The sequence below is a fragment of the Phaseolus vulgaris genome, chromosome 2 (genome assembly GCF_051622355.1).
Source record: "Phaseolus vulgaris cultivar YP4 chromosome 2, ASM5162235v1, whole genome shotgun sequence".
Classification (NCBI taxonomy): Eukaryota; Viridiplantae; Streptophyta; class Magnoliopsida; order Fabales; family Fabaceae; genus Phaseolus; species Phaseolus vulgaris.
In genome coordinates, this window is record NC_143499.1 from 29,921,883 (window position 1) to 29,946,436 (window position 24,554).

Sequence of the window (24,554 nt, forward strand, 5' to 3'; positions counted from 1 at the left end):
GTAGATATATGAAAATTTATTGTTGTTGTTACTGTAATAAAAAATTTAAATGTTTAAATTATATTATAATTAAAATTAGTACAATATTATACGCAAATGCATAAAAAATTACTTTAAAACTGTAACATTTTTTAAAAAGTTCAATAAAGTATAAATTTCTTCTCATAAAATCCATTAGGAGAATAATTTAAAACTACAGCTCTATTAATATTTGATTAAAAAGAGTTGCTATAGTATATAATTGCAATACTATATACTTATTATTACTAAATATAGTATAGTATAATATACTTACTAGTTAAATTAATTTAATATATAGTTTACGTATGTATGGTAGTGACTTGTTAGCTTTTTATATATTGAAGATACAATAAGCCAAAGACATAATAAATGGATAATAAATCCATCTGAAAAAGAAGACAATCTATTATTATATTATATTTTCTCCACGGTGCCCGAAACCTAATCTTTTTTCGTGTTTATTATTATTTTTCACGTGGGACTTTACAATTCTCTAACAAAAAGGACATTCTAAACATGTGGCTTTTGGAAGGGGCAATCAAACACTATGTAGGTGATGCAATTGCATAATGCATGTAGGATAAGATGCTACGCCACCAGCATTACAGCTACGAAAGATATACTCTACTTTTATTATTAACATATCATAGCTCAAATTTTTCCTTGTTTATTATTATTATTATTGATTAGTTACATATAGCTTTCAAGGTAATAGAATGATTAATTAACAGAATGGTAAACTAATAGAACGATATAGTTACATATTAGCTATAACACCTCACTAGTTGAAGTGGGAATATTAATATGTTGTTATGAAAATATTTAATTAGAATTAAAAGAAATATTTTTTTTTCTGAAAGATAGTGCCACAGAATGCATACATACTTATTTATGAGTAACCATTTTATAAAATAAATATTTATTTTAATATATTTAATTTCACTACAAGAAAATCATGAAATACAAACTAATTTTTAGAAACAAAAAATAATTAGTTGCTATAGTGACTAAATTAGAGATTAAAAAGAATTTGATTTCTAAATTAGTTTATATTATTGTTAAATGGTTTCTAAATTGATATCTAATTAGCAACCAAGGTTTTTGCTACTAAATTTAGAATATAAATAATTGGTAGTTAAAACATTGATAGCTAATTAGATATCAATTTAGAAACTATTTAACAATAATAAAAACTAATTTTTTTTAGTCTCTAAAATAATATCTAATTTAGTCACTATAGCAACTAATTATTTTTTGTTTCTAAAAATTAGTTTCTATTTCATGATTTTTTTTGTAGTGTTCGTTCATGTTAAGAAAGAGTTTTAGAGAGATATTTTTTTAATGTTATTATAATAAACTAATGTAACTTTTCGAATAGGATAATGAAGTTCTAGAAGAAGGTTGTGTAACCAACAATACTCACATATTGCTTTGGTGGCCCTCAACTCTCAACATTTGTATTAGATCACGACACAATAATCAAATGTCTAGTGTGTGGACGTTCTTCTCAATTTACTAAGAAATAAGATTTTTGTTGAGAATGAATATAGATGTAAGCTTGGTGAAATAACAATGTGCTTGAGGGCATGCATGCATTACTCCATTAGGTTATGCATGAATAAGAAAATCTGCTAAACAACGTAGGAAATTTCTTTTTTCTTTTTTATCAATAAAACAACGTAAGAAATGTCATGTCTTGTGAAAGTAAGATACTACAGGGAGGTGTCTGCAAGATTGTGATAATAAGAAGGATCATCATAAGATGTGTTAGAATGAGCACTTAGTTTTGGTTTTGTATCAACTAGTGTGAGATTGGGCTTGAATGATGACATGTCAATCTTGTTCTACGATCTCTTTAACGTACTTTCTTTGAGATAAAAACAAAGCATCAACATAATCAGAATGTGTAGGATCTCGAAATATGATATGCTTGCTTGAACATGTACAACAACTATTTATTTAACAAATAAGCATAGCAAGAATGTGAGGTCTCAAAAACTCATAGGTTGATGCATGTATGCAATTTCTTTGGGTTTCCATGCAAAAATGCATTCTTAACATTAAGCAAGTGGATAAGTCAACAATAGAGAGAGCTAAGTTGTGAATAGTGTGAATAATTACTAGATTAACCACAAGGTTATAAATGTTTGACCACAATCCATTCTGACTTGTTGAATGTGACCTTTACCTACAAGACGAGCTTTAGGTCTTTATGTTAAAAAATTGACATAAAATGAATCACATTAGCATTAGGTGGATGAGGCACCCACTCCCATATTTTATTATTAATAAGGGCATTATACTCATCCTCCATGCTCAATTTCCAATTCAAGTAATTTGATCAAACAAAGGATATGAGGAAGAGGTAATTTGACAACACAAGTAAAAATATTATATTTTTTGTTGGGCCTAGTAATTGGATGTTAGGCTTGAATTGGAGGTGGCGAGAGATGTGTTTAGGCCTGGAATCGACAACCTAGTAACAATAGGATTAAAGGAGTGTGATGGATTAGACATAGGGTTGTTATATGTTGTGTTTTGAAAATGTTATGTGAAGATGTGTGAGGACAAAAGATAATATAATGAATGACCGTGAGACCGTGTGTGTGCATTTTGAAGAGTTCAACGCATGTCACATATTGAACGCTCTCTAATTTTAGGATGACAAAGTTATGGTTCTTGATATTAGAAACTACAAGAGTTGTGTGAAAGGTTTTAGAGACAAGCATGATGGTTGTCAAGAGAAGAGAAATAAATATAAAAGATGTGACGAAAGAGGGGGAGGATTATACACTATCTCATAGCATGAAAAATGTTTTTCCTTATTTATTTTTGAGTTATATATAACTTATATAAAACAAAATAATAAACTATAATAAAAATAAACTAATATAATCATAATAATAAACTATAATAATGACAAACTAATATAATCATAATAATAAACTGATATAATGATATACAAACACTAACAATAATATATAGTATACTGCTAATATTAAGGCAACAATATATTGCATATTAACTATGTTGGATATCTTATATCGACTAAAATTGAAGATATTTCATAGTGTATAAGTGGGTGCAAACCTCACCTTATAAGTCGATTTTGTAAGATTGCGTTAGACTTAAAGTTTAATTTTTAATATGATGTTAGAGTAATTTAAAATCTATCATAATGAGAGTGTGTTGAGTTTATGAGATCACCCTTTCATCAGATCACCTATAAATATATTCTCACGCACGAGTTGGTAAATGTCGACATGAGGGAATGTGTTCGAGGATCTCACAACAACTAAAAATAAAAATATATTAACTAGAAATAAAAATATTAATATAAATGCAAACCTAAGCTATTAATAACCCTCTTTACAATCATACACCATATTTGCCACTTCAAATAGAAATGAAACTTTATGGGTACAATTTCTGCCACACCCTCCCCAATATAAAAACCAAAAAGATAGAGTTGGACACATCCATTCGGGAGGAAAAAAAATTAGGTACAACGTACACATGTTTATTGAATATAAAAATCGCGAGTTGATAAACACGAATAAAAATTGACAATTTATTGAAATATTTTAAATTCCATTGTTATTACATGTTTATTGCTCTTTCATTTCACAAGCATGACTTTTGACGGAGAATTTGGAATTATTTAAGTTGTTTAAGCATTGGAAGTGGCAACACTCCGAGAGCTAGAATATAAATTGGTGGCTATTATTCGTTATTTCATTTTCACCTCATGAAATTAACAAAGATGAGTAAAGTATTCTGGGGTTGGAATAGTAAGTTATTGTGATTCCATATACTAAAATTTTTTGGATGGAAGAGTTTGGTATTATAGTGGTTAAGGCAATATAGCTGAAAAAAGTTAAAAGCAATAATTGATCACGAATCAACACTATAATTGGAGCAAGTTCTGCAGACACTTCCAAATTGTCTGCCAGTTAGGAAAAAAAGTCCCAGAGTAAACCCATAATGAACAGGAATATTTTCAGTATATATTCATATTCACCTGGGACCATAACTAATCTGGTCCCTGTAAGGTGGATTTACTAGTTATTGAAAATCCCACTCAACACCAAAACCTTAGAAAGGGAGTGTGCGTGCACCTAGTTATTCCAGTTTCACCGCTCTAGATTACGTACTCAAATAAGAAAGTGGTTCTAAAGTTACAATTGAGTATGCTTTTTGCATTCTGCACTCTTCTATGGACACTAAAAAACACCATACCCTATTACCCATACTCAATAATGGACCTATAATATAGTATTTACGTGTAACATCTCTTTAAACAGATTACAAAATCCTATTATTCCCACATTCCATGCTGTTTATCATCTACTTTACATATTTCCAACATCTCTCAAAAAAAACTATCCTTTTCTTTATAATTGTCTTCAACAAGGAATTCTTCCTTAATTTAATGGAAACTATCACCAATTAATCTTGATAATTGATTCATTGAATATATTCAATGTACATTTTAATGTCTTAAAATTATATATTTTTTTTTGAAGATTATAGAATTTAACTTAGAAAGTTGAAGATAATCTTTTCAAGATATCTTGAAAATGTAACAAGTATTAATTATCCATTATCTTTTTAAGATGAAGTATTTTTCTCATTCTCTATGTGTTGGTGTTTTACAAATAATGCAGACCAAAGTTTGTTGGTGTTTTACAAATAATGCAGACCAAAGTTTGTTGTTTTTTTTGAAAGTATTAAAAAGAAAGAAAGTTTTACGAGTAAAAGACTTGAACGATGGAAAAAAAAACAATTTATTTTAAAACACTTCAAAACTTAAATACTAATATCCATGATCCTTAATCATAGTTGAAACAAAGATTGGATCTCAAAAAATAAGCAAAGAAACTCACGGTTAAAAGAAAGAAAATAACTAACTCCCGAAATCAAGAAACACTACTTTGACTCAATCGAACATTAACAAAACATAAAAGGAATAAGTGACAAAATTCTTAAACACGTGACTTAACACTATATAAAGTATATAAAAGAAATTTGTGAGGAAGAGAAAAACAAGCAAACGAAAAGAACAATATAGAGTAATAGAGAGTTGATATCTACCATAAACATAGAGAGTAATGAGAAAGTTGATATCCACCATAGTGAAATTAAAAATCTTAGTGAGATGCTAGAAAGATATTGTATTTCATCCTTGTTGGATGATATTAAGTGTTACTTTTAAAGTGAGAGAAACAAATATTATAATCTTACTTTCATAGTAAAAACATTTTTGGACGGTGAATTTTTATTTCTCAAATTTAGAAAATTTTGAAGATTTTTCTACTTTAATTTTTTTTTTTTTGGTTATTAGTTAGATAAATGTCCATTTTGTTTCGTATTAAATTTGATATATCTATGAAGATATTCGTGCTTTGGTCAATCACCTAATGGTAATTAACCTATTCATTCTACTAGAACCAAACTAGGCTGGTTCATATCTGCATGAAGGCTTTAAGAGACATAATCTATATAATTTCTAACTCTATCTCAAAAAAGTATACTATATTCCACAGAAAAAAAGACCATGAGACTGAACATTTCTGCACATATTTTGGGTGTTAAGAGTGTCACTCAACGGATTTAGAAATCATACGAAGAAAAATGTCAGAGAAATTTGGTAATTACTTATTTTTGCGTGCTAGGACTAATGGAGCTGAAACATTTTAGAGTCAATTAGGAGTATATTCTTGTGCATTAACTAGTATTTTCCCCAAGTTTAACCACTCTGCTAAAACACAAGTAAAGAGAATGAAGCCAACAACATATTATATTCAACAGTCCAATAAAAAGAGAATTGTTCAATGGTTATGTCCTCTCCATATATGTTATGCATCATTCCAGCCGTTCACAAAGCTTATATTGTATCTAAATTCTCATATATCAGGTTGATATCAACTCCACCTTAGACTCAACTAAGAAGTAATACAAAATAAGAGCACATTATATCGTTGAGCAGTGAGCACATAAACTGCATCAAGATTAAAGGAAGTCTTGTGCAGGTACAATGGAGAGGATGGAATTATGATCCTTATGAGATTTACCAAATAACAAAAAATGTTGAAAATATAATAAAATATCAGTGTTTGAAGTCATTATACAAGAACAGATAGCAATATATTTGTAAAAAAGCTTATATATAGCAGTATATTTGTAAGAATTATAGCCTTAAATTTATACGTACTTTATGGCTTCTCTTGAATTCTGAAAATCTAGCATAGAATTATTTACAACTATATGAAACTAATTCACCGCCTTTAGTACACTTATAAAACGGACTTAATTTTAAAAGTAGTTGAATCTTATTAAATTAGTTTATAAAATAAGTTTTTTCACATTTAAATCAATATGAAATCTTCAACAATATCAAATTATAAAATCTTTGTAACTCTTCTGTTTTAACTACATTTTCTAATACAATTCCTATATCGTGATTTTGTTCCAAAGAAACTTATAAATATATCTTCTGGTAGTGAGTCAAAAGAGTTACACGGTTCATCAGCTTGCCATCAGAAACATATCTGTTTCTTACTACTGTCTTTTTTCTTCACCTATTCTGTTTGATAAACTACAAGTAGGGGTCATTTACACAACATATCATCCTCTACATGTAAATCTATTTATTATAAAAACACACACAGAAATCAGATTGGATCAAATTCATTTGTTTAACTTTATGGATAATTAATAGTTTGTGTATTATTTTTTAAAATATAATGAATACGGTTATTAACATGAAACAAATTAAAATTAATTTAATAATGTCTCAGAAGTCAGAACTTTACAGATTGTGCAAAAGATTATATAACAGAGACGAGTAATCCTGCCGCTGGTTCATGTATATAGTAATTTGTAATTCTAAAGAGTGAAAGACAGAAGCAAACAACTGGAGAACTTGATTCTCAATCTTTTTCAACACACCCTCCCTAGCCTAAGATTAATACTTCATTTCAATTCCCAGTCAAGAAATCTAAACTAGTACTATAGCTAGCTACCATGCATTGCTGGATGTTTGTACACAACACACAAACATTTTTATAGTCAGAAATTTTTACAGATGAATTGGGAACACCAGTAATCCTGCAGGAAATTAATAGAGGAACAATGCACACTATAAAGATAGGGGGGAAAACAATCACAGGAATAATACGATTTTTTTCTGTGAAATTGAGCAGTTCTGGTTTTCACAACAAAATTAATTCTTCATTTCTTGTTATTCCGTACAAATAATTCTTAGGATAAAACTTAGATCACATGTTAAACGACTTGAATCACCTCCATTCAACCTAACAAAAATCCTAACACATTTTAGTATACGTATTTAAAATTGGTTTATTTTAAGAACATAATTTTTTACATTATGAACCTCATGGTTCTGGAAGTTAAGGATGTTCCTCTCAAGCTTGGGCAAGATCTTGATGTACTTTTAGGTAGGGAAAATGTTAGTTGAGGCAAGGTTTGGCCAAAGGTTTAAAGATTCTTGTGTTGATTCTTTCAGGGCTCTTCAAGCTTTCTTGGAGGATTCTTGGAGATATAGTTGACAGAAGCTAGTTTAGGCTAGGTAAGGTTTTTCTTGGTTGAAAACTTGTTACCCAGTCACTCCGCAGCTTACCTCTCTGTGGTCGATTTTGGAAGAGCACTTGGAAGAAGGGAAAGTGAAGAAGGGGTATGGGAAAACGATGAACCTGACTTCCACTGGGGCGTTTGCCTTGATGGCTTTGAGCTTGTCGAGACAACTCCAACTTGGATTCGAAGTTGGTGTGAGTAACTTCTTGGTTGGATGTTTGTTGGTGACATTGATGAAGATGAGCATAAAGCTAGCTCCAATTGCCGCATTATTCTGCTATCTGCTTCTGAATGTTCGTTCCATTTCTGATTTCTTGTTTGGAATGCGTGCACGTAGCGCCGCACAACATGCAGATGACGACGATACTGAATCTCACGACCAAGATAAGGACGATACTGATGATGATGATTATCTTGGTGGCTATTTTGAAGACTACGCTGAACCTATGGAAGACTTCTTTATCGATTTCACAGACTTGGAGTGATTAAAGATGGAAACATGATACTAGAAATGTTTATTCACGTTTGATTTCAAATATCGATGATACAGTGATGATTAAAACTTATTTAAACTTTAATTCAAATGAAATTATATATTTATAAAATAATTCATTTTAATTCTTATTTTTGGTAAAAAAAATTTAAAGCTTTTAAAAAATATATAAATAATAATATAATATTTAATATTACTACTTAAAAAATTATCAAAATAAGACTTAAAAATTATAAATAAAAACGGTATATTATTTCTCAATTTTAATATTATCAAAATTGTGTAGTATTGAACAGTATTAATGTGAATAACTAGTTCTTTATTAAATCCAAATACATTCTATATTTTTATAATATTGAAGTTCTTTCTCTCATTATCCCTGTTTTGTTGTTGTCCTCAGTGTAAGGAAATGGGCATTTTAAAATATTTGTATGATTAATAAACTTAAGAAGATTTTTTCTGTAAAACTTGACAAAAGCATAATTAAAACAAAAACGTGTACAAAATTAATAAATAAAAAAGGGTTTTTAAGAAGATGATAACATTTTTATACTAATTTGACTAATAACATTATTCTATTATTTTGAATATTATATTATTGAAAATGTGTGAGACAAAGATAAATGATTATTTAATTAGTTTGTTTGACGGTTTAAACAATTTAGAAAATCTTTAATGAATCTTTAACTAAATATGCATACTTAGTAAATTTTTGTTAAACTTTTCAACACATCTTATAATGTTTATTATCATCAAAATCCATAGACTCTCGTATTAAGAGAGATCATTTAAAGGGTGATAGACAGTTTAAAGAGAGATAAATCGTATAACGTTTTAATAATGGCATTGACAACGAATGAGGCTTAACATAAACATTTGACTTTGTGTTTGAACACCAATAAATATTACTTACGGGTTCATCAAGGTAGTTGTCATAGGTGTCATTGCAGTTGGGACAGTTGTAGTTAGGTTGATGTAGAGGTTGAAGCTACATGCAAACTCCCTCTGAAGATCAACCAAGATGTCCTTGTAACGGCAAAAGCGCCCATGTAAGCGCCCATGTTAGCTCAAAGCTTCTTGCAATCAAAGTCTTTCCCATGAATTCTTCATAGAAACAAGACTAAGCCAAAAATAAAAGTGTTAAGCAAGAAAAAGCTAAAAATATGAGTCTTAACCAAGAAAAGGGCAACAAGGTCCTCAACAAGGAGCACATTAAAAAGACCTTTGTTGCTTAGGAATCTTGGGAGATTCTTTAAGATCTTGATGTTTATCTTATCTTTGGCATTAAGAAGATACTTGATCCTTAACTTTTAGCATATCTTTGTTGTATAAGGAGAATTGAGAGGAAGAATAGAAAACAATTTTTTTCTAGTATGCTTAAAAACAAATTCTTAAATTTTTTATTATAAATTGTGAACAAAGAACCATATTGAGCACCATTCATAGAACACCCAACTGACTTTTGAATAATGTTTTAATAGATAAAGATACATAAATTTATTAATAGTGAAATTAGTATTTACAAAGTATTTGACTTCATGGTCCTCAGCATTCAACTCTCTCGAAGGGAGAAAGGAAATAAAAATATCAAAATAGTTGTAGAAAAAATCATATACAAATGTAAAATCTTCCACATTGATTTTGAGTTTCACATAGACTCTCTCTCTAGGTTCATAGGCCTCCACCATGATAAACTCACTCATTTTATCAAATTCAACATTAAAGGAAGAAACAAACTTTTCTACAACTTCATAAAGGTAAACAGAAAATGAAGAAGATGAAGTCATGATAATGTTGATTTTGGCTTAATCCCAAGTCCCACATCGGTGGGTTCATTGTTTGGGAAGGAGGTTTGAGGGTTATAAATTAAACTCTTCTCCTTCACTGTAATATCTTCTCTCATAATAATAAAAGTGAGTTGTTTTTGTTGTGCTCGGAGATTAGGCTAAACAGGCCGAACTCCGTTAACAATTTTCGGGTGTGTTTTTTCCTCTTTATCTCTTTTATTATTCCGCTTTATTTATTCAATATTATTTGTCGGGTAGCTCTGTTAGGGTTTTATTTTAGTGGGAAAATTTCCCGTTTTTCCCAACAAGTGGTATCAAGAGCCGAAGGTTCGCCTTGGGTTGTTTGAAATTATTTGTAATATTGAATATTATATTTTGAGTTTGTAATGGCAAATCAAGAAGAAGAAGCCAAGGATGTATCCAGAGTGTCGGGCTCCTCTTCATCATGGTCGAGGTTCCTGGTGTCCACCTTGAAATTGGCGGTGGAAATATTTGATGGCACTGGACATTTTGGCATGTGGCAAGGAGAGGTCTTGGACTCTCTTTTTCAGCAGGGTCTTGATATTGCTATTGAAGGAGAGAAACCAAAAGAGGTAGAGGAGAAAGATTGGAGCATCATCAACCGGTTGGCATGCGGAACTATTCGATCCTGCCTGTCCAGAGAGCAGAAGTACTCTGTAAAAAACGAGACTTCTGCACACAAACTGTGGAAGGCATTGGAGGACAAGTTTCTGAAGAAGAGTGGTCAGAACAAGCTCCTGATGAAGAAAAGGTTGTTCCGATTTGACTACCAACAAGGTACTACTATGAATGCACACATCACTATGTTTAATCAATTAGTAACAGACCTGTTGAATTTAGATGTGAAGTTTGAGGATGAGGATGTGGCTTTGATGTTGTTATCATCTCTTCCTGATGAATTTGAACATTTGGAGACTACGCTCCTTCACGGGAAGGAGAATGTGTCGTTAGATGCTGTTTGTTCTGCTTTATATAGTCATGAATTGAGAAAGCAGGATAAGATGAAAACCAAATCAACGACATCAGAAGAAGCATTGGTGGCAAGAGGTCGTCAGCAAAGCCAAACAAAGGAGAGAAGAGGGATGTCTAAGTCTAAAGGTCGAGCCGTTGCCAAAGATGAGTGTGCTTTCTGTCATGAGAAAGGACACTGAAAGAAAGACTGTCCAAAACTGCAGAAGAAAGAGAAGGTTCCGCAAGATGCAAATGTTGCAGAATGCAAAAGTGATGTGGAATCAGATATCTCTTTAATTGTCTCGCTTTCAGCATCATCGTATCCAGATGAGTGGATATTGGATTCAGGTTGTACCTATCATATGTGTCCAATTCGGGATTGGTTCTTTGAATTTCAAGAACTTGATGGCGGGGTTGTTTACATGGGTAATGATAATCCATGTAAGACAGCTGGGATAGGTTCAATCAAGCTGCAGAATCATGATGGATCCACCAGAATTTTGCGGGATGTACGGTACGTGCCAAAGTTGAAGAAGAATCTCATCTCATTGGGGGCTTTAGAATCTAAAGGCCTAGTCGTGACGATGCGAGATGGAATTCTTAAAGCAACTTCAGGAGCACTGGTGATGTTGAAAGGCGTGATGAAGAACAATTTGTATTACTATCAAGGTAGTACAGTGGTGGGGACAGTAGCGGCAGCAACTTCTAGCTCTAAGAAGGATGCTGAGGCAACAAAGTTGTGGCATATGAGGTTGGGACATGCTGGAGAGAAATCCTTGCAAATTCTTACCAAGCAGGGATTGTTGAAAGGTACGAAGGCTTGCAAACTTGAATTTTGTGAGCATTGTGTTCTGGGAAAACAACGAAGAGTGAAGTTTGGCACTGCAATTCACAATACCAAGGGTATTCTGGATTATGTGCATTCAGATGTGTGGGGACCTGCCAAGACTCCGTCAATCGGAGGTAGGCATTATTTTGTCACTTTTGTGGATGATTTTTCCAGGAGAGTTTGGGTGTTTACTATGAAGAACAAAAATGATGTGCTTGAAATTTTCCTTAAGTGGAAAGATGAAGTTGAAAACCAGACAGGAAGGAAGATTAAGGTTCTCCGAACCGACAATGGAGGAGAATACAAGAGTGATCCGTTCCTGAAGGTATGCCAAGATTGTGGCATAGTTCGGCACTTCACTGTTAGAAAAACACCACAGCAGAATGGGGTGTCAGAGCGTATGAACAAGATACTTGTGGAGAAAGTTCGTTGTATGTTGTCTAATGCTGAGTTAGGCAGAGAGTTTTGGGCAGAGGCTGTGACATACGTTCAACATCTCGTCAATCGTTTGCCATCATCTGCTATAGATGGAAAAACCCCGTTAGAGGTATGGTCTGGAAAACCTGCAACTGATTATGATTCTTTGCATGTTTTTGGTTCTATTGCATATTATCAAGTGATTAAATCAAAGTTGGATCCACGGGCAAAGAAGGCTCTTTTCATGGGCTTTAGTCCTGGAGTGAAGGGATACCGTTTGTGGTGTCTAGAGGCAAAGAAGACGATTATCAGCAGGGATGTTACCTTTGATGAATCTGCCATGTTAAAGAAGGTAAATCCAGAAGGAGCTGATAGTACTCCGCAACAGGTGGAGTGTGCCCGGAAGCAGGTGGAGTTTGAGCCGACAGTGGTGATCCCAACACGAAATACCATAAGTGACTCTCCTATGGCAGAAGAAGAGTCAGATGAGGAAGAGGTTCCTACCCAAGAATCTCAACAACAATCAGCGCCAATTGCAGTTAGAAGACAGAGACGAGATATTCAGAAGCCTGCTCGTTTCATGGATATGGTTGCCTATGCACTTCCAGTTGTTGATGACATTCCATCCACTTACCCAGAAGCCATTCTGAGTTCAGAGAGTGGTAATTGGGCGGGTGCGATGGAAGAGGAGATGCAGTCTTTGAAGAAGAACAAGACGTGGAAGTTGGCACAATTACCAAAAGGTAAGAAGGCAATTGGGTGCAAATGGGTATTTGCAAAGAAAGAATAATTTTCTAATAAAGAAGATGTTCGCTACAAGGCAAGGTGGTTACAAGGGCCAAGTTTGAATATTGTTTAGACTTGGTTAATATTTTTCACATTTGAAGTTGGCGCCCGGAGGCGCAAATTTGAAGCACTGTAAAGTTTGTTTTTGTTATGTTGTGAGAAGATTTGTTTTAGGTGGGACTTGAAATTAAGCCAAGGTGGAGATTTGTTGATTTTGGCTTAATCCCAAGTTCCACATCGGTGGGTTCATTGTTTGGGAAGTATCTCTTTTATTATTCCGCTTTATTTATTCAATATTATTTGTCGGGTAGCTCTGTTAGGGTTTTGTTTTAGTGGGAAAATTTCCCATTTTTCCCAACGGATAACGTACCTAGGCAACAAAGATAACTGAAAATGATATGGGAGGACTTGGAAAAGCTTTAGAAGAACAAGAAGAGACAAGAGAAAAAAAAAACTTGAACTTGAACGCTAAAAAATATTTTACATAAAAGACATATATATAAGACATTATGATAAAAATGTATCAGGTAACTTATATCCTACCCTAAATATATAACCAATAATCAAACAATAAAGATAATGGTTAAATCTTAATATATGTTCTTCTGGTTTATAGTCGCCAACACATCTTCCAGCCATTTTCCTAGCCTGCCCCACACGTATTAACCCTGACTTCGTCCAAGAGTGTCCCTGTCCTAACTGTTAATTCAACTTTAAATTCTACCCCTAATTTCTATCCTAACACTCTCTTCATGTCTTCCGTTTGAACTTAGTATCCTTCCTCACAGTAACAATGATAAATAGTGAGGCCTTCCAAAACTCTGTATCAAAAATCCACCCTTTGCTATGGAGATTCACAGGCTGTGTGTCAAGCATAGTGGGGTTCACTTGTTACGCCCTCAGCCCTTCTTTCAAAGGCTTGTTCGGACAATGGAACACGCTGAAGATCGTGGTGTACAGTGTCGTAAGCTCACTTTTATCTATCTTGATGCTGTTTGTTCCAAGATGCACATGGAGACATGGGAAAAGTTTGTTGTTGAAAGCACATGTGAGTTTTGTGGTCTTAATGCTTACCTCTCTGTTTTCGATTTTGGAAGAGCACTACGAAGAAGAGAAATTGAAGAACGGGTATGGCAAAACGATGAACCTCACTTCCACTGTGGCGTTTGCCTTGATGGCTTTGAGCTTGTCTAGACAACTCCAACTTGAATTCGAAGTTGGTGTGACTAACTTCTTGGTTGGATGTTTCTTGGCGACATTGATTAAGATGAGCCTAAAGTTAGCTCCAATTGCCGCGTTATTCTGCTATTTGCTTCTCAACATACGTTCCATTTCTGATCTCCTGGTTCAAATGCGCACCCGCGGTGCCACACAAGATGCAGATGATGATATTATTCAACCTTTGTACGCAAGGTCATCTCCTTTGTAATAATTTTTGTGGTTTAGATCAATGGATATTTAGATATTTTGTGGACTATTTTTTCTTTTAGACAACTATTTTAGTTTTAATTATTGTAAAATGACTTTTCATTATTTATTGAATATGATCCACCGATGTTCGTATATGATACAGAGGAGATGGAAGAACGCTCAGCAGATGCCATATTTCATTATGAAACGATGACTATTATTACGACGTGTATTTGTTGCAGATGGATGCAGACAACTTGTAAGAACTTATTGCATATTCACTACGAGAAAACTGTGCCATGGCTATATTTTTAATTCTCAACCAATACTAATTATAGAGGAAAGGCTCAGTACGGGGCAGACTAATATCAGATTCCCTTAACTAAACCAGAAGTAACTGTTACTGTACAGTCATGTTTAAGTGGCAATACAAATGTTTCATCCGTTCGGGAAAATCAATTATATTCTGAACCAAAAATTTGCTCCTTGAGCTCCTCTATTTTAGTAGCCAGTTCATCTCTATTTTGCTGCACGTTAACAAATTTAATTAATCTGGGAAGAACCAAGATGCACATATCAATCAAACTTAGTGAAATTAGTACCTTGAAAAGCAGATAACGGGAAGTGAACCATACGGTATATGCGAGCCCGACAACTTCCAGCAACTTGGGAAACTGTGCCATAATAATGAACAAAAAATGTCAGGCATTTGAAAGAGTTGGCTTTGGGTTTGTGAAAAAGTTTACATGAACATTGAATGATACACACCAATGGGATAGAATCAATTGCACCAACAACGGCGGATGTTAGCCACAGAGTCGCCAAGACACCACCTCCATACAGGAAAATGGAACCAGTGTCATTTCTGTCAAACTGTTAGAGGCAACAAGGAGGGCAGTTAGATTTATAATACACATTAAAACCAAGTCTTAATAATTTTAATGGCAAATCAGTAATGCAGACAGCAAGATTTACTGTCGACCTTCTTTCCATGAGTGGTAAACGAAAGCAATCCGTTATCAGAAGCACCAGACAATAATGATGCTATATAGTTGATTTTAAAATCAATATCCGAAGAAACCCACATATTGATGGTCCCTTCAGACAAATAATTTTCAAACAGTTCTTAGGTAAGGATGTGAATTCGATGTGTAATAAAATATTTGAACTAAAAAAAACTGAAGAAGTAGAAACAGACTCTTGATAGCAGGGAAAAAAACACAACACCTACTCAGAAATTCATTTTCCAAATTTGATGTAAAACCAAAAGACCAATGAATAAAAATAAAAAAGGTAAACGTATAGAGTTGCTCAGCTAACCGCTCAGATTCGACAAGATTGCCGAAGAATCATCAAGCATTTTGTAAATGCCATCAATAAACTGGATTATCATCATAGCAACTCCATGTTAGAAAAAGAAACAAATCTAATCAGGGGGAACATGTGCCCTAAACCCCCAAATTAAGTATTTGAATTGCAAACAAATCTAAACAGGCATACAAAATAAAACATGCGCCTTGAACAATCAAATACATAGCTAAAAAGATAATAAAAGCTTAATAGAAAAGGTGGTTAAAGTGACACTTACATTGAACTTATCCAGCAAATCAAAAGACAAACCCAGTCCTTCGTCAGGTAACTCTTCCTTTCTGTCTTCGTTCACCGTTTTATCAAACTCATTTTTATCATCGGCTTTAACATCCTCCACGGTTATCAAACCATCGCGTTTCTCACTGAAAAAGTCACTAGCCCCACTGGATCTTTCTTCAGAAGGCGTAGCCCTCGGCGACAAATTTCTCAACAAAATCGATCCTGCCATGTCACAAAATCCAACAAGAACAAAAATCAGAAATATGCAGTTGCAGTACTAAAACAGATTCACACCAATGGCTCCACAAAAGTGACACAAATAACGCCATAAAACAAACGAAGAGAACAATTTAATCAAAACTAAAACAGAACTATTAAAGAACACACACACAAAAAATACAACGGTAGGGTTTTGTTCATTGAATAAGAAATTGAAAGGAAAAAAAAAAACGTACGAGATAATAGTGCGGCGGTGGGAGGGAGAGGGGTTAGTCTGTGAGAAAGAAGAGAGGGTTTAGGAAGAAAAGGGGAGGCGTTAGGAAGTTTCGAGAGAGGGATAGACTGAACTGTACAAAACCCCATTGTTATTCTTCTGATTTGAAGAATGCGATGAGGTTTTAGGGATACAATGCTTCCTTTTATACAAAATGTTGCCTCTAGGGTTTTCGTTTCTCTTTTCCATTTCTCTGTTTCTTTTTATTTTATTTTATGATTTTCCTTTATCTAATTATGCTTTTACTTTTTAAACTTTGGAATAATTCTGATTTTATTCCTTTACATTTAAAACAATTTATTTTAATCCTTTGAAATGAAAAAATATATATAATTACAGTACATGTTTCTAAAAGTGATTTAGTATTAAATTTCAATAACTAAATTTAATTTTTTCTTTAAATGATAAAAAAATCATATAAACTAAAAACATAATTAAATTATACTTAGAAAAAATTAACAGTAGCGACTCCCCAATTTTTTTTCATCTATATAAATTAATATCTAGATAAATTTTTTTTTTTAAATTATCATATTTTATATTTTTCTTGTTTAAACAAATATATTTATTTTCACATTTTGCAAAATATTTTCTGAAGATATTTTTTATTTACTCTCTCTATTTTCGGTCACATACTCATTATCTATTTTAATCTTTTATTTCATAAATGAGTATTTCCCTCGACTATTTTATGGACAGTTTAAATTATTTTTCCACTTTTTTTTATTTTTGTACCCCGTCAAAAGAAAAACCTAAATAACTATTTGGGATTGGGTAAGTGAAGGGTGGTTGAAAATCAAAATAATTTATATTTGAATCCATATATATGCCATGTGTAGTAACGGGATTATAATTTTAAAAAAAAAAGCCTTTTAAAAGTTTGTTGCAAATTAGCAATGCTGAAAAAATATTTTCATTAAAAATAATTAATGATTTTTTTTATTTCTGCTTGCATATTTTTTTAATTACTTATTATATTTTTAATCGATTATATTCTGTATCATAATCCAATACCCATACTTCTTTTTATCAGTACTATCCACAGTTGTAACAATGTAAAATATTCAAGTTAATTTTTCATGTACACTTCAACTACTGAATATTTATTATTGTATTAATAATTGTCACCTAAATTAGGAAAATCCATCAATTTTATACCTACTAAATGTTAATTTTTCATCATTTTTATTTATTATTTACACACAGAATTAAAAAATAATATTTGAACTAATAAATTACTGCTAATAATTGAATTTCCTACTTATAAGTATAAAGTTCAATTAGACAAAATTGGATACCAAAAAGCGAATTAGAAACTAAAGGGAACCAAGCTGTAATATAGTAAAAAGTACTAAAGGAAATAGTTCCTTATTTTATTTTAATCTCCATTTTTAAGCCTTAAAAAAAGTTTGAGTACTCTTAATTCCTAACAAAATTGTTTGTGTTTTTAGTTCAACGACAACTTAGACTCTTAATCCGTATAGTTAACTAAAATTATTTTCACATAATTAGGATTATTATACACAAATTACATTGGTCTTTCTCATTAGTGTAAATAAGTTTCTAGAAAAAAAAATTGTTATTTTTTCATGATTGTTAGATGGCTTTCAATTTTACTAAGGAGATTGTTGCATTAGAGAATGAAATTTTGAACCAGTAATGATGAGAATCAAATAAAGGAGGCTTTTATTAATGAAGGGAGAGGTCATTCACCTACACATTTGAAGTTCTTCCTTCTAGTCTAAATTTGTAAATAATATAGAATGTTTAAATACATAGTTTTTAGGAAAGGTGCTTAGAGGAAAACCTTAGATACCTCTCTTGTAAAAGCATCTTTAGGCATTAGTTTAGAATTTTCTAGAAGAGTACTCTTCATGCTTCATTTAGGCGTTATTAGTAAGTAACATATGAAGAGTCTTTTGGTTAGCTTATGTTGTAAGCTTCATGACCATACCTTGCTCCTATAAAAGGAGGGCTTAGGTCATTCACAATTCAGATTTGGAATTTGTAGTAAAGAAACTCTCCCAATTTGGTGATTGAGTGAGTGAGTGAGATTTGATTTCTCCTCTTCCTAGTCTCATCTTGAGAGCCTTGGTTCCCTCAAGTGGCGGCAATTCACACTTATCTTGGAGCAATCACACTTCAAGTGGCGTGTTCATCAATCAAGTTCTTCATCCACATAAGTTTCCTCTCTTCTCCATTTAGTTCTTCCATTTCCATGTCCATATGAACTCTAAAACAAGTGTAGTTTCTTTTATTCGGTTCATCTTCCTTTTCTTGCATTTTGGTTCGGTTCTTTTCAATTTCTTATTGTTTTAATTCAGTTCAGTAGCTCCCTTTCATGTTTTGTTCGGTTCAATTGCTTTCTTTAGAGTTTCAATCGGTTCATTTACTTTCTTGTTCAATTTAATCGGTTCAATTGGCAAGAAATGGGTCTTCCATGTGAGTTTGGTGTTTGGTGCAAGTTTTGGTGAGTTCTTGAAACATAGAACATTGATCCATTTCTATTAAAAGTGCCTATTCATTCTCCAACTCAAGTTGATTCCATAAAATGTCAAAGAATCATCTATATCTTGCTATTGGAATCATATCATGTGGTATCATGAGTTTAGGTGTGTTCTTGTTTAATTTTTGAGTTGTGTTGCACTTTAATTCAAGAGCTCTATCTTCTTGTTGTTTCTTTTCTGTTTTTAGGATTATAATTGAGTATTCTTGCTGTTTTCTTAATTGTGCCTACCAAGTGTTTGTGTTTTTTCCTTTTTTGAATCCATACAAGTTTTGTCATAGTCTTGTTTTTCCATGAATGTCATCACTTCTTGTAGTACTTTTATTGCATTTTTTGTTTCTTGCTTTGGTGTAATACAGTTTTCTGCATTTGTATCTTGATCCTTTGTACATTTTCTGTTTAGAATTGAGTTCATACTTGTATTTTAGACCTATACAAGTTCCTATACATCATTTTCCATTATGTCTTTGCTAGTTCTTAATTCTGTTTTTCATTCCTGTTAGGATTCCTCTGTTTTATGAAAACGTGCTTACTGTTTTTCCTTATTGCAATTGATTTACTCACTGGAAAATTCTGAAATTCTGGATTTGTGTTCTTCAAAGTGTTATAAAAGCATAGAAAAAAGAAGTACTCGAAAATTCAAAGTACACAAAAACTGATAAATAAAATACAAAAAGTGTACAATTCTGCCGAAAAAAATACGGTAATCTGGCAGCGATTTTGAAAAATTTATCTCAATTAATTGGCTTACTGTTTTTAAGTAATTCCAGTGCCATTATTGAGCTAACATCTTGAAGTTTCTGTGGTTTAAATTTCATAATCCAGTTCGCTCTATATCATTCCAGTTAAATCAGTGAACATCAAGCACAGTTTGCATAAAAAATATTTTCCAGTAGCTTGTTTTTGTTTTCTTCATCTACTCTAGTGCTTTTCTTTAGGTATTTTTTTGTGTGCCTACTTTTTCATTGAGTTCCTTATTTTCTTGCTTGTCTTTTATTCATTAATCTTTGAGTTTGTCATACATCTAGTTTTCCTTTTGTTATAGCCTTTCATTGCTTATACCTTTTCTTGTTTGTCTTTATTGCTTCATTGGTTTTGTTGTGGTTGGCTTTGAGATTGGTGTGCCTTGCTTTGACATCTTTCATTTGAGGATTCCAAGACCTCAAGATCAGATTGGTGCAGGGACATTATTTCTTTGAGAGTGACTTCTTAAGCCAAATTCACTTCGACAGTTTGCTACCAAATTACTTTTTGCTAACTTTGTTTTCTTAACTTTGTTTGTTGTTTTGTTGTTTGCTGTTTTCTTTTATACATGGCTTCATATTACAGCAGTGGTTCTTCCAAACAGCATTCTTCTAGCAAAGCTGCTGCTCTTGATGAATTAAAAAAGGCAAAACGAACCATTAATCTCAATGATGAAGTATTTTTAAGAATCTTTATCATTATTATGGTAGGAAAGTAATAAAGGTATTTAATAAACCATTTTACTCCGAAATATTAAAATTAAAAAGAAATTGTCCAAAATTAATCAATAACAACACCGAAATTATTAAGTTGTTAAAAATTAAAGCTATTGGAAAACATATTCATAACTGGAGATTTGTTTGTATTATATATATATATATATAATTTGTAAGAATTTTTATATAGTTTAATATTTTTATTAAAATATGTTTTTTCGAAACTAATCAATGGATTTGAATATTTTTATCTTTTATACAGAATTTTATATTAATTTTATATTTTTTATATTTCATTTATATAAATAAAAAATGATGTAATATGTATTTTTAAAATACACTAAAATATAAAAAATGATATTTTATTATTATTTAAATTTTTGTTTAAAATGAATTTTATATATAAAATTATCAGTGATATAATATTTTAAAAAATAGTTCCATTCCTCCTATATAATATAACATGTATTAAAAGAAGGACGAAAAAAGTTAAATTTAAGTCCACTTTAATCCAAATCCAATTTTTTTTCATAAATTTCTTAAAAAAGTAGTTTGAATCTAAGACCAAATTTGCTTTTATTAACAAGTGGTTTAATTTTAAATTAGATTTGGTTCGATATAAAATTGAAAGTTACATTCCCACAAGTCTCTTAAAATGCTAGCACTTTCTAGTTTGGACTAAATATTAGTAATGAGAGGTAATTTAAAGTTTATTTATTACAACAAAATCCATTTATCATGAAGTAGGTGCCAAATTTAAAGGCTACTAAAATGTTAAATCTACTGTAAATATATAAAAAAAATATTAGAGAAAATATCAACTATCTCTTGGTCATTGAATTTTCTTTTCTTTGTCATTAATTCTTTCATAAATTTAGTATATGTAGGCATCTGCTCTAAAGCTTTAGTAAACAGAATGTTAATTTGTAATCTTTTGAGAATATCCACAAAATTTGCAAATTGTCATTCCTTGTCTTTTTTTGTAGGAGCATGTAGATAAGGTACATCTGTATAGACTGTCAACATGTGATGCATAACCACATAAGGACTCAGGTTTCAGATGCTCATAACTACCTTTCTGAACATATCGATGAACTTTCTTAGCGACTCTTCCTTCTCCTGGCGAATACCAACCAGAGCGATGGAGGTCAGGTGGTGCCACCGACTGGTGGCAAACTATGTCTCGAAAATAGACACTAGTGTTGCGAAGCTATCAACAAAATTAGGAGGGAGCTTTGTGAACCAACTCAAGGCTCCTCCCTTCAACGACGTTGAGAACACTCGGCATAGGACCACGTCCTCTGAGGTGTAAAGGCTCTTGTGCGTGGAGTACACATCCATGTACTCGTTCGAGTCGGTTGTGCCATCATATAGCTGCATGTTGAAGTTCTTCCACTTGTCTGGCAATAGTACCTTGATTATGGAATCGGTAAAAGGATGTCGACAGACCGAATCGAGGGTTCCGATCATTGGGGCCGACTTGTTCAGGTAGGACTCACCATCCACCTCTTGAGTGTGGACCTTGTCCTTTGGCCCCTCAACAGTCTTCGGGTAGCTATTCCTTGTGTTACACCTTTTCTTGCTTGTCTTTTCTTGTTTCTTAAAGTTTTGTGGTGATTTGGTTTTGAGTAAGTGTGGTTTGCTTTGGCATCTTTCACTGAGAATTATCCAAGCCAAAAGAGAGACTTTGGTTAAGGAAAGAAACCTTTTCTTTGAGTGCTTCATTCCTTTTCTTTCCTTTGGCCGTGAGCAATTTTTTCATTCAAGCTTGATTTCCCTAATTGTTTGTTCATTGTGTTTTGTGTTTGTTTGATAATATGGATCATATTTCTAGTGGTGAATCCTCTAAACAACATTCTCCTAAAAAAGCTTTCCTAATTGGAGAATTGACGGAAGCTAAAAGGACAATTGCACAAAAAAAGGAAGCAATGAGACAAATGGAAGAAAGACTTCAAAGATTAGAAATGATGAATGATAGGTCTCCAAGAAAAAGAAGGCATCATCATAGATATGATTCAAGGAGTTCTCACAATTATGGTGGCTATGATGAAGAAACCGAATGGAGGAGGCACCAACATTATGAAGAAAGGCGCCAAAATGTGGCAAAACCTTATTTTTCATTTGTAAAATTGTCTAGTTTTAATGGAGATGGTGATCCTAATGTGTATTTAGGATAGGAGGCTAAATGTGAACAAATTTTTAATGTACATGAGGTCCAAGATGACCAAAAGGTAAACTTAGCCTCCCTAAAATTTTTAGACTATGCCATGCAATGGTGACATAAACTTGTAATGGACATTGGGCTAAACAAGAGACCTCCCGTGGTTTCTTAGGACGACTTAAAAGAATGCATGCGCGCTAGATTTGTGTCTCCACATTATAGGAAAGACCTTTTGTTGAAACTCCAAAGGTTTCATCAAAGCACGCTTAGTGTGGATGCTTATTTCAAGGAACTTGAAACACTTTTAACTAATATAAACATGCATGAAAGTGAGGAGTCCAAAATGACTCGCTTTGTAAGTGGTCTAAAAATGGAAATCCAAGATGTGGTAGAATTGCATGAATATTCTTCTTTAGAAAATTTGGCTCACCTTGCCATCGAGGTAGAATCACAAATTTCCAAGAAAAAATCTTTTAAAAAATCTCATAATGATGACTTTTACCACACATCTTGGACAAATAAACAAAAATCTACTTCCACTTTTCCCTCCAATTTTAAAAAGGAGTTCACTTACAAACCAAAAGATTCAAAACCTTCACTTTCAAATCCTATATCACCTACCAAGACCTCAAGTAAAAAATGTTTTAAATGTTTAGGTTTTGGTCATATAGCTGCAAATTGTCCAACAAAGAGAACCATGATGGTTAAGGAGGGTCAAGTAGTTAGTGAGCATAGTGATAACTCATCTAGATATAACTCCCTTTCCCCTTCAAAAACCCTTAGTGAATATGAATGTGAAATACCTTGTGAAGGTGACTTATTGATGATAAGGCGAATGTTGGGAACAATTCCAAAACCTTTTGATGATACCCAAAGAGAAAATATTTTCCACACCCGCTGTCTTATCACCAACAAGTTATGTTCCTTGATTATTGATGGGGGTAGTTGTACTAATGTGGCTAGTACAAGAGTTGTGGAGAAGTTAGCCTTACCCACTATCTCTCATACCAAGCCCTATAAATTACAATGGCTTAGTGTCGAAGGTGAAATCATGGTTAACAAACAAGTTCTCATAAAATTTTCAATAGGAAAGTATAAAGATGAGATTTTATGTGATGTTGTGCCCATGGAAGCAACTCATCTTATTTTAGGAAGGCCTTGGCAATATGATAGACATGTTTTACATGATGTCCTATCCAACACAATGTCTTTTTCCTTCCAAGGGTGCAAGGTTACCTTAAAACCCCTCTCTCCCCAAGAGGTTCATGAGGACCAAATAAAAATGAAAACTAAAAGAGAAAATGAGAAAGCAAAAGAAGGAAATGATAAACCGAGTCACACTACCTTATCTACTAAATCACTATTATTGACACGTGTTATGCCTCAACTTGAACCTCCAAGGTATTCTTCTTCTTTGTCTTTTTCATTACCCAAGGTTCCTACTTCCACACCAACTTGGTTAAAGAATGTTAGGGATGATTTTTACATACCTCCTAATGGTTTTCACCATTTAAGAGGACTTTTTCCATAAAATATCATCATTCCCAAATAATCTTTTCCAACATGGTCTGTCTATAGGACCTCTTTTTCTGAACTCCCAACGCTTACAAATGCTAAATCAAGTTTGCCTATCTCTTCTTGCATTCTCTTATCTAATTGCAAACAGAATTTGTCTTATGCAGGAGTACTAAATTCGTGGTCGAATTTTCTCCAACTTGGAAGGCATGAGCCAAAAATACATGAAGATGACCAAGGATGCTATACTTGAAGGGTCATCTCAACAAGAAAATAAAGACTTCATCAATAAAAGAAATGAACAAGGCCCAAAGCATTTAAAGTCTTTCTTATTAGTCTTCTCAAAAGATGAGACCCAAGCCCAATTAATATCTCTTTGTAATATCTTTAGAATAGATTCAAGATAGAACATTAAAAGGGAAGTAGTAGGAAAAGTCACTTTTCTAGAACAAGGAAGTGACTTGGATAGGGGTAGCATTTACATTGTCTTTTCATATACCTTGTGTTGAATCAAGTGT

General features: G+C 32.6%; 2 protein-coding genes and 1 non-coding gene across 3 annotated transcripts; 1 reads left to right on the plus strand and 2 right to left on the minus strand.

Annotated features, from left to right (window-relative positions):
• The first annotated feature begins 13,362 nt into the window (after nt 1–13,362).
• On the plus strand, nt 13,363–14,466 carry LOC137811329 (uncharacterized). Its single transcript, XM_090298534.1, has one exon. It carries the CDS (start codon nt 13,695–13,697, stop codon nt 14,328–14,330), a length of 636 nt encoding a protein of 211 aa, XP_090154660.1. The 5' UTR covers nt 13,363–13,694; the 3' UTR covers nt 14,331–14,466.
• Nucleotides 14,467–14,593: 127 nt separating this feature from the next.
• On the minus strand, nt 14,594–16,611 carry LOC137811330 (CURVATURE THYLAKOID 1D-like protein). The gene is made up of 5 exons (XM_068613023.2): nt 16,357–16,611; nt 15,900–16,123; nt 15,080–15,184; nt 14,914–14,985; nt 14,594–14,838 (listed from the first exon to the last, which is right to left on the minus strand). The coding sequence occupies exons 1-5, from the start codon at nt 16,481–16,483 to the stop codon at nt 14,767–14,769; spliced, it is 600 nt and encodes a 199-aa protein (XP_068469124.1). The 5' UTR covers nt 16,484–16,611; the 3' UTR covers nt 14,594–14,766.
• On the minus strand, nt 15,619–15,712 carry LOC137813147 (small nucleolar RNA snoR128). The gene has a single exon (XR_011081381.1). It is a non-coding gene; the product is annotated as a small nucleolar RNA snoR128 (small nucleolar RNA).
• Nucleotides 16,612–24,554: the final 7,943 nt, after the last annotated feature.

Excerpts from the sequence above, each read along its gene's own strand:
- LOC137811329 (XM_090298534.1), top strand. The coding sequence starts at position 13,695 with ATGATAAATAGTGAGGCCTTCCAAAACTCTGTATCAAAAATCCACCCT.
- LOC137811330 (XM_068613023.2), bottom strand. The coding sequence starts at position 16,483 with ATGGGGTTTTGTACAGTTCAGTCTATCCCTCTCTCGAAACTTCCTAAC. Across the intron at positions 15,185-15,899 it reads ATTTGCTGGATAAGTTCAAT|TTTGACAGAAATGACACTGG; the intron begins GTAAGTGTCACT and ends TGCCTCTAACAG. Across the intron at positions 14,839-14,913 it reads CCCGTTATCTGCTTTTCAAG|CAAAATAGAGATGAACTGGC; the intron begins GTACTAATTTCA and ends GTTAACGTGCAG.